Genomic DNA, 10,146 nt, shown 5'->3' with positions numbered 1-10,146 from the left:
TTGGGTCGGCACCACTGCTACCATTTGATCAAACAGTGGAAATATTGTTTTTGAATGAATAGTGCTGGTCAGGTAGGTGAACTTCTGCTTCTCCTCATATCGCTCAGCCAACAACCCTAAAGGCAAGAAGTTATTGCAGCCTGCCTAGAATGTCTGAGCAGCCTGGCTGTCAGGCAAGGGTAAAGACGGATTTAGACTTAGTTGCATGCCGGTGTCAAACACACCGAAAACCTCAGATCTACAAGCACACAACGTTGCATTGCGATTTTCGGTGCACAACACAGCACGCAACCAAGTACAAATCAGGCACAAAGTGGTATCAGGGGAAGGAGACAGCTGGGTAAGGGTGGAAGAATGTGTGTGTGTGTGTGTGTGTGTGTGTGTGTGTGTGTGTGTGTGTTTGTGTGCGCGTTGTGGGAGCAAATAAAACAAAAAAACGTGTGTGTGTTCGGGGGGGGGGGCACTCTCTACCAAACCATCTGCTTAGAATGCCCTCCCTTCAACATATGTTTTACTTTTCTGTGCATAGTCAGCCATCTGTCATTTCACACACACGCGCACACACGCACGCATGCAAGCACGCACGCACGCTCGCACGCTCGCTCGCACACGCACCTACGTCCCAAGAACTGGGGCTGTTGCTCTCGATCTCGCTGCGTCCGATGAAGTACCAGACACAGGCCATCCAGTGTGCCAGCAGGGCGAAGGTGGACATGAGGAGGGTGAGGACCACGGCACTGTACTGGGAGTAGCGGTCCAGCTTCTGAAGGAGGCGCAAGAGCCGCAGGAGACGCACCGTCTTCAGGAGGTGCACCCCAAAGTTCTTGGGGTAAGATGGAGAACAGGGAAGAGCAGTTGAAGACACTATACATGCTCTATGAGGAGGATTAAAGGTGCTAAGGTATAAGTGATATTTTTTTGTAAAACAAAACAAAAAAAGCTTTTGTTAAAAAGTTAAAGGTCTATATTCCTACTCAAGGCATCCAGCTCCTTGGTAAACAGAACATAGCAAAAATAGCCGATCAACAAGCTCAATGTGTAGATTGCTAATTTCACTATTTCTGAAGTGGTTAACAGGTATATATTCATGTTGAACCGTGAAAAGACTATACTAAACATGTTATAGAAAGAACACAAAGCATGAATACAAGTAATTAAAAGACCATACCGCGGTCTGGCACATTTTACCCATTGACTGGGAATCACACAATAAGGACTGTGAATCACACTATAATGACTGTGAATTGACTGTGAATCACACTTAAATGCCCAGCATTTTCCAAAGCATAGCTACTGTAGTATCATTAATTTTAGAACGGTATGAAAATCAACTTGCAAAGACTTGAAACTTGCTTAACATACAGTATGATAGGTAATCCAACGTTAACATTTCATTTTTTATGCATTTAAAACGGCATATTGATATGAAACGTCTAACTATAAATTGTCCCTGGAGAAAAGATTGATTTACGAACAAAATACAAATCTCCATGACTGTATTAAACGCGCACTGATATTTATCCAACAATGACTCAATTATTTAGGCGAGTTCTGTGACATTTGAATGATTTTGGAGAAGATGTAATCAAACATGTTTTCGGGTTGTCCGTCCAGGTGGTCAAAGGGCAAAGGTCAAGGTAACTGTGACATCACTAAACAAATATTACAGTAAATTAATTACATTCCTTCAAAGTCTTCATTCACTATAATACTATATGAGTCTGGACAGACACAGTTGTAAACGACAACTGGTTGGTGGAGGCATTACAATTAATTAAATATAGCTGCAAGCAGCGATAACACGGGGCCAGTGAAAGAGAGAGAGAGAGACATGGAGACTGAATAGATTGAAGAAAGAGAGAGACAAGGAAACTGGAGATGGAGAGAGAGAGACATGGAAACTAGAGAGAGAGAAATGGAAACTGGAGAGAGAGAGAGAGATGGAAACTGAATAGATTGAAGAGAGAGAGACAGATCATCATGATCGCCTCAACACATTGTCGGGGACAGGGATCGAACCGGTGACCTCTGGACTCATAGGCTGCCTTTCTTCTCATTGAGCTAGAGATATGATAGTCCTGATAGTGTCTGTTGATATATATAAGTCTTTCCGTCCCTCATGGACCAGGCCTTTGTTTCGCTAACTACTCTAGATCACTGGTTCCCTAACCATCTACCGATAGAGAAATTGTATGTCTCCTCGGAACAGAAACCAGTGAAAGTAGCCGATCTACATGATGATGAGAGAGAGGCAGAGAGAGAGAGAGAGAGAGAGAGAGAGAGAGAGAGAGAGAGAGAGAGTGACATGGAAACGGAATAGATTGGAGAGAGAGAGCGAGAGAGCCATGGAAACGGAATAGATTGAAGAGAGAGAGAGAGAGAGACATGGAAACGGAATAGATTGAAGAGAGAGAGACACGGAAACATAATAGATTGAAGAGAGAGAGATGGAAGCAGAATGGATTGATTGGACATCTCAACCTATTGCCATTAACAGGAATCGAACCCTCAACCTTCGGATTGACGGGCTGCAACACTACCTATAGTGCTATAGCCTTGTCCAGGCTGAGGTTGTCTGTTGAAGATAAAAGTGAACCAGTGAAAGCAGTCGATCTACAAGCTCAGAAACACGTTGCTATCTGAAAAGTATTGAGATTGTAGATAGGCTATTTTCAGAATGAAGTATGTCATACATTGCAAAAACATACCCTCTCAAATAAGTATTTCAGGTTATGTTTAACAATTGCACATGTATTAATTGACACAATCATGTTGTGTGCAATGTAACTTTAATGAAGTCCGTATCAAGTGAGGCTTGAACTGGCAACCTTCAGGTTGTGAAGCACACGTTTAAGGGAGAAGCCATTGGACCAACAGACAAGAACCTGTGAAAAAGGAGATCACTCAGATGATACAATTTCACGCAAATAGCTGAAAAATCCTGGGTTTAAGTGTTTTTCAAACTGCTCAAAATTGCAGACAATCTAAGGGCGGAGCTTACTGGTCAACGTGATACATGTGTTCCTCATGAGTCAAGGCACATGTGTAAGCAGGTTTAATGGCTGTCGGCCAAACGAGGCATGACTTTTGCCTGTTTAAAGTTTGCATTTAAAAAAAATTGCTATAGCGCCCCCCTTTGACCAATTGGAGTAAGATTGGTTTCAGTGATATTTGGAATGACCCTCAACATTACCGCAAAGTTTCAAATAAATGTGAGTCTGCATGTATATGTTAGGGGCAGATGAATAATTGTCATAAAACTGCAATATTCATTGGCTCATTAAAGCTTAATTTTTTCACTTATGGAAAATCTTTTGCACATGTTTGTCGGCATAGGTCCAAAGTTCATGTGTAAAACGTTTCGTGCAGATTACTCAAAAATCCCAGGAGGAGATAGGTTTGAACCGTTTTTCATATAATTCAAAATGTTGGGAGATCTAAAGGTCAGAGGTCAAAAGTCAGAGTGTGAAAGTTGTTGATCATGAGTAGACGCATATGTATATTGAAGTTTCATGGCTGTAGGTCAAACAGGGCATGAGTTGTACCTGTTCAAAGTTGGCATTTTGCTATAGCGCCACCTTTTGACGAAAGATTGTGAGAATTATTTCTTGATAGTTTTTCATGACCATCTACCATATGGCCAAGTTTCGTAAAAAGCGTATGCACGGTTCAGCCAGAACTGCCAAAAGTGGCAGAAGAAAAAAGAGGGGAACATTAAAACAGGTCCAGAGCTGAGCTCTGGCCCCGTAATTAACTAATTTAGTCATTTTTCCAGAATTTGTATGCTTTATTAACTGAGATAGGAGAGTGTAGAGCAACAGGAAGCCAAGGCGATAGAGAGGAGAGATGTGCGCGACAAGACCGTGAGTCAGATTGGAACTCGGGTCCTCGAGACTCACACGGAACACGTGGTCCATATGCACTAATTGACTGATCCACCAGGCACTCCACAAACACGACTAAAATAAAGCCATTAACAGGAAAATGGTCATATGTTTATAGAGAACAATGCACGAAGAAAAAAAGGTAGAAGAAGTGAAAGAGAGGTGTTGAGAGGTTTATGACTCATACAGTTTCATAGAGCCTATTATTGTGCTAAACCACTCGTTAATGTCAGCCAGGCGCAAACAGGTGCCTCTCTCATGAGAGCAGCGGTGGAGAGAGAGACAGAAAAACATTAGAGACTTGACATTTCTTTCTGTTGTCAAGTTCTCTCAATCCCCCCCCCCCCCATAATAGCAATAGGATTTGCTGACCCAGCCGGGACTTTGAACACAATTAACATCAATAATAGACTAGTATGTGTGTGTGTACAGTAGTGTGTGACACAAACATGGAAACATACAGTACAGTCCCAGGGTCAACTAAAAGTTCTAATAGAGCAAAGCTGAACAGCACTCTGTGTGTGTGTGTGTGTGTGTGTGTGTGTGTGCGTGCGTGCGTGCGTGCGTGCGTGCGTGCGTGCGTGCGTGCGTGCGTGCGTGCGTGCGTGCGTGCGTGCGTGCGTGCGTGCGTGCGTGCGTGCGTGTGCGTATGTACATGTCTTACTGCATGTGTGTGTGACTCACCACGCTGATGTTGAAGGCATACAGCAGATCAAAGGGCAGAGCAGCGATCAGATCCACAAACAGCCAGGACGTGGCGTAGTGGACGCAGATGGAGCGTGCGTCATACACCACCTGGCCAGACGTGCTCACGTAGGTCGTTCGAAAGTTCAGCACGATATCTGCCACATAAAGACCATATTGCACGTCAACCTAAACCACCAATACACCGTCTGGATCTGTCACATCACCCGTTCTGGAGAGATCACGCACGGAGACAGTTGTGGTGGCGTTTGTAGTTACGCTAACCACTAAATTCATATTCATTTCCATAGCTATGTATGTGTTTGTGGATGAGAGAAGAAATGGAAATTCCTTACTCAGTCACTTTCTTTACTCGTTACACTAGGGCTGGGCAATGAACTGAAAATATATATCGACACCGATATTTAGAACCAATAACCGACTTATAACCAAATAATCAAGAAGCAACGTTTATTCTTTTTCCCAATTAGATCTTTTGTCAACTAAAGGTACACACGCACACATTACAAGATAATCGGGGGTATTTGGGGTAGAGAACGTCTCTCTCAAGTCCCGACACCCGGGGGAGTTCCCTACCCCAGTTTAGATTGGGAGTGATTATTGAGCAAAATCATCGTCCAGTGTGAGTGGTTCAAAGCCCTTCAATTTGCTCACAGGACGTTTGGGGCTGTTCCGATCATTTTCAAACATGTTTGATATTTATCTGGACGATCACTATTGAGTGGAACGGCATGGCAGGAGTGTCGCGCGAGCGAGAGAAAGACAGGCTACGGGAGGTGTGAAGATGTGAAGTGAATGAGAAGACCTTTGGCACGGAGACCGGTCCAAACAACCTGCGGTGCATTGAACAGTTGAGGCTTGTAGATATGTGGTCAGAAAACTGTCTAAAACGTGTTTTCTCAGACATACCACAACCTCTTGTCACCACTGCTAATTTAACCGGCTTTGTTTGTCGTTTACATCTACTCTGTTACTGCTCCTGCATGTGATCATGTGAGATTAAATGATATGAGGTGCTGTGTGACAATGCTAATAATCTCAATGAAATCCTGTAACGTGCTCATTATTTTAAAATATTGTAGTGTGTGCATGTTTAATAAATAATCTTATGAGAGAATCTTGAGAGAAGATTATCCTGTAGTGTTTGATGCTACCAGATCCAAATCGTTTAAGATTTTAAAAGTCCTGTAATTTGAGCCCAGTTTAAATTGATTCGTCTGATTAACCACTTAACCATGTATTATACTTTATTGTACAATGGTGGCATGTTTCACCGCATTGCAACGTGTTGTGAGCTTGCTGATCTGCTATTCAAAAAATATATATTTCTTTTAATAATCGTTCATTAATAGTAATCGAGGCAAAGGTTTAAAATAATCGTGATATTGATTTGAAGTCATATCGCCCAGCCCTTCTTCTTAAGCTCTACACTTTCTTACAATTGCTTAGCATTTTTGAGTTGCTTATCTACTGCTTAACAGATGCCTTCATGGCGCTCATGTGTTGGGGCACTCTCAGCAGAGATGGATTCTGCAGAACAAAAAGGAGACATCACTAATGGAAAAAGAAGTTAATCTACCACAGACATCAATTCACGCATAGCCTCAAACTAATTGATAGAGTTTGTTTCAGTTCATCCTCCAAGTGATACCATCGGAGGACACAGTTAATTAGAAAAGAAGAACAGGAAAACAGTAGCTGGGATGGGGGGGGGGCTAGGGGGGGGGGGGAAACCCTAGCAAAAGCCAGTGCCAATCGTTTGCCTCTGGTGGGATAAAATGCAAGCTGTGTTTAAATGTTTAATCCCCCTAGAAGCACCGATGATCTCCAACTATTGAGACAGAAAACATAACAACTTGTCATAGAAAATGGATCGTGATGATAAATTGATTTTCTGTACCCCAAGCTAAAGGATTATTTTCCTTTCATAACAGCAATCAATGAAAGAAGCTAAACTGGGATGAAGGCAACACTCTATAAACCTATTCCACTCAAAAACCCTTTTGTTGTCAGTTAGTGATTAAAAATCAGAGCCAAACACTGGCAAACTGCAACTGACACTGTCATTTCCGGCTAGATTTAAGAAACTTGTATTTATCTATAATTTAATTAGTACACTATAAGACAGCAAATTAGAAATGGGACCCTAAATCAATTGCAGTTAGCGAAATACCACCATATTCATCATTGCCACGGAAAGATCTTTGCTTTGTTGATTGGGCAACACCTCCCTGTTTATTGACCATCCGGCTGAGTGAGATAATGAGAAACGGAGACGATGGATCCGTGCCGTATGTGGTCTATCGCTGGTTGGAAAGGTCACATAGTTGACATTTACTTTCATATAAAGATTGTGTGTGTGTGTGTGTGTGTGTGTGTGTGTGTGTGTGTGTGTGTGTGTGTGTGTGTGTGTGTGTGTGTGTGTGTGTGTGTGTGTGTGTGTGTGTGTGTGTGTGTGTGCGCGCGCATGCATGCGTGTATCTGAGGCTCAGTAGTTTGCCATAAACCCAGTCATTGCTGTTTTGATGGCGATGCTGGTAAATGATGATGGTATTAGCACGGACCAACAAACTCCTGGTTTGACTGAAGGCTAGCATTGGGGATATACAGTAGCTCAGTGATAGTGCAGAGCACTGATTCAGTACCTTACATGTTCATGTACAGTATACTATACTTATGTATGTATATATGTATGCATGTGCGTGTAATGTGTATACACTGTATACACATTACACACACGTGCATACATATATACATATATACATACATAAGTAGCTCCAAGCTCCAAGCAGCAGACAGACAGACTAGGCAGTATCACAAGGTTAGTTCACGCATGCAAACAAACAGTGATGTGACTTGCAAATGACAAAGAAGTGATAGAATACCGATCGCGCAAGTGTCATCATTCTTTTCAGAATACTACACCAAAAACGTTCACACGTTTACACGGCACACCCAGCCCTCTCAGGCGGCACAGTAAACGGTTGGGAAACGCTGGTATACAGTATATTGGTCCTGGCTGGTATAAGAGCATTTACATATACAGTGTGTGTATACAGTATCCTATATATCCAGTACATTACAAGTACACGTGTTAAACATGAACCACATCACGTCTCACCGATTATGAACAGTATCTCCACCAGTATGTCACTGACGCTGGGGGGGTTGCGTGCGGCCGAGCCCCCGTCCTCCCGTATCTCGGCGCCGGTGAAGCAGACGTTGTAGGGGACGGTGATGGCCACGTAGAAGGTGGCCAGCAGGATCAGCCAATCCCAGCCGGCCTTGAAGGTGCCGTAGTGAAGCAGGATGAAGCGGGACTTCTGGACGTCGGCCACCTTGTACTCTGGGACCGGGTTGGCGTTTGCCCCCAGCACGTTCTGCACAGGGAAGGGGGGGGGGGGGGGGGCAGATGTACATTCTTACTCCCTACTTGTCACATGTGGACACTGACAGGGCCGTGGTCAGGATGCCCTGGCATCACTGAGTCAACGCATTATGTACATTTTTAAACGTGCAAGGGTCTTATCATGTGTGACGGAATGAGGAAGGTTGTCATGTGACGTGATTGAGAACAAGGCGATGTTGCCATTACAAACAAGTTAAAAACAAGTTAAAAACATTGGCTTGAGCCAGTGTTGATTTCGTCGACTAAAACTATGACGAAAAATGTTTGTCGACTACCCTTTTCACTGACAAAAACGAAATAAAAACGAAATAAAAACTAAGCTACGATGACTAAAACTAAGACTAAATATATTGACAATTTCGTCAACAAATAAAAACTAGACTAAAATGTTAGGGAGGGACTAGTGGAGAAGAGAAGCAGTAGAACTAAAAGACAAGTCATTTTATGTTTGGTTGCGCTCGGGAGTTGCGCTCTGAAAATAGCCGATCTACAAGCTGCGACGCGTTGTGAGCTTGTAGATCTGCTATTTTCAGCACGCAACCAAGTGTAAAATCAGCCATTACGACACTATCAAGGCACCGCCAAAATACATTTTAGTCGACTAAATCAACTGTAGATTTAGTCGACTATAATCTTAAAACACGACTAAAACATTTCAGTGACTAAAATATGACTAAAACTAAATGGAATTTTATTCAAAATTTGCTGTCAAAATCAACACTGGCTTGAGCCCCGTGAGCCTGAGTGAGCCATCAGCCGAGTGACTGCCCACACTGAGTGGCGCGAAGTCTGCTTCTGCCAGCTCAGTGCCGTCCAATTTGCATACCGACATGGTGGGAATCAGTTATGATCCGTCGTTGTAAACATAGACATACCACACAAAATGGTGTCCTCAGTGTCGGCACCGGATGCTAAAGGTACCCGACAAAGTGTGATGAGTTGGTAGTGAGAATGTGTTGACAGATGTTCTCAATGTATATACATGTGTTTGATCTCACACATATGATGCATTGCACACGCACACTTTTTTCTTTTTTTAAAACTCAAAATACGTGGTTATCCAGTCCCAAAATATCATGTTCATTGCACAGTAAACTGCTGGCAGTAATCTTCCCAAATTGAAAGCAGCCATTTGTCTCAGTCTAGATCATCCAATTTACCTGTGCTGCTCTAAACCAAAGACAGGCCCTGGTCATTGATCAACTGGTCTAATTAAATCAATAGATTTGTGATGGAATCACTCAATTTAATTATAGCACCTGCGAGGACCCAATAGTCTGCTGCATCAGTGATTCTCAACCTATGGGCCGGGGCCCACTGGTGGACCATGAGGATATTGCAAGTGGGCCCCAAAATAATTGCCAAAACACTAAGATTTTGACTATAATCTAACGTTAACACTTGAAAAATATGATGTTTTGTCTTTGGAACCTTGGAAGAAATTAGTTTTCAATGTGATACCAATAAATTAAAGTATACTACGTTTGTGTGTAAATGTCTGGTCATGTACAGTATGTCCGTCATGTTTGTGTGTGTAAATGGATTAGCAGGTGATTATGCTGAATTTAGAATCTTAGAAAAAAACTAGAATCTTACTGATAATGGAGGAGATGATGATGCTGATGACAGTGATGATGAGGTGGTGATGATGATGACGATGATGAGGATGTTGATAAGGTCAATGATGGTGGCAATGAAGAACGTGACGAGAACCCATTTGTAAGGAAGGCTCTACTTCTGCCTAAAATCCGGAGTGTTCATTTAACACTCAAGAGTGAGATAAAGTGAGATAAAGTAAAAAATGACAACTTTTCAGCTGAAAACAAAAAGTGTGGAATTAGCGTTGAAACGCATGGAAGCGAGCCTCACGTTGTTGATGTTGAGCTTGCTCTTGGTCTTGTCCTGCCTCTGGAGGTGTCCAGACAGCTGGTAGAGCACGGCCCGGCTCCGCCGGCGCTCCGAGGAGAAACCCGGGGGACGGGTGATCTGGTGGACCTCCAGACCCGTCTCTTCATCTAGACGGGGAGAGCAGAGGGAGAGCAGAGAGGCCAGGGGGGAAGACAATAGAGGAAACAGACAGTAGAGGAACAAATGGAAGACCAAGAATGAGACTAAAGATGCTGACAAAGTGTATAAGTAGCTACTGTA

At 43.0% G+C, this 10,146-nt stretch overlaps 1 protein-coding gene across 1 annotated transcript in view; it reads right to left on the bottom strand.

Moving 5' to 3' along the window:
- The window catches only part of LOC308080524 (voltage-gated delayed rectifier potassium channel KCNH8-like), a gene marked incomplete at both ends in the record, with an annotated part of 58,399 nt that overhangs the window by 31,668 nt on the left and 16,585 nt on the right, over positions 1 to 10,146 (bottom strand). Inside the window, 4 exons of the mRNA XM_080422420.1 lie at positions 616 to 823; positions 4,569 to 4,726; positions 7,711 to 7,969; positions 9,868 to 10,013. Coding sequence (XP_080278546.1) covers positions 616 to 823; positions 4,569 to 4,726; positions 7,711 to 7,969; positions 9,868 to 10,013 — 771 coding nt within the window. The remainder of the gene's footprint in view (positions 1 to 615; positions 824 to 4,568; positions 4,727 to 7,710; positions 7,970 to 9,867; positions 10,014 to 10,146) is intronic.

The sequence above is a fragment of the Gymnoscopelus braueri genome, assembly GCF_963280865.1.
Source record: "Gymnoscopelus braueri genome assembly, chromosome: 24".
Classification (NCBI taxonomy): domain Eukaryota; kingdom Metazoa; phylum Chordata; class Actinopteri; order Myctophiformes; family Myctophidae; genus Gymnoscopelus; species Gymnoscopelus braueri.
Note: the sequence above shows the minus strand (reverse complement) of the source record. Positions and strands in the feature narration are given on the sequence as shown.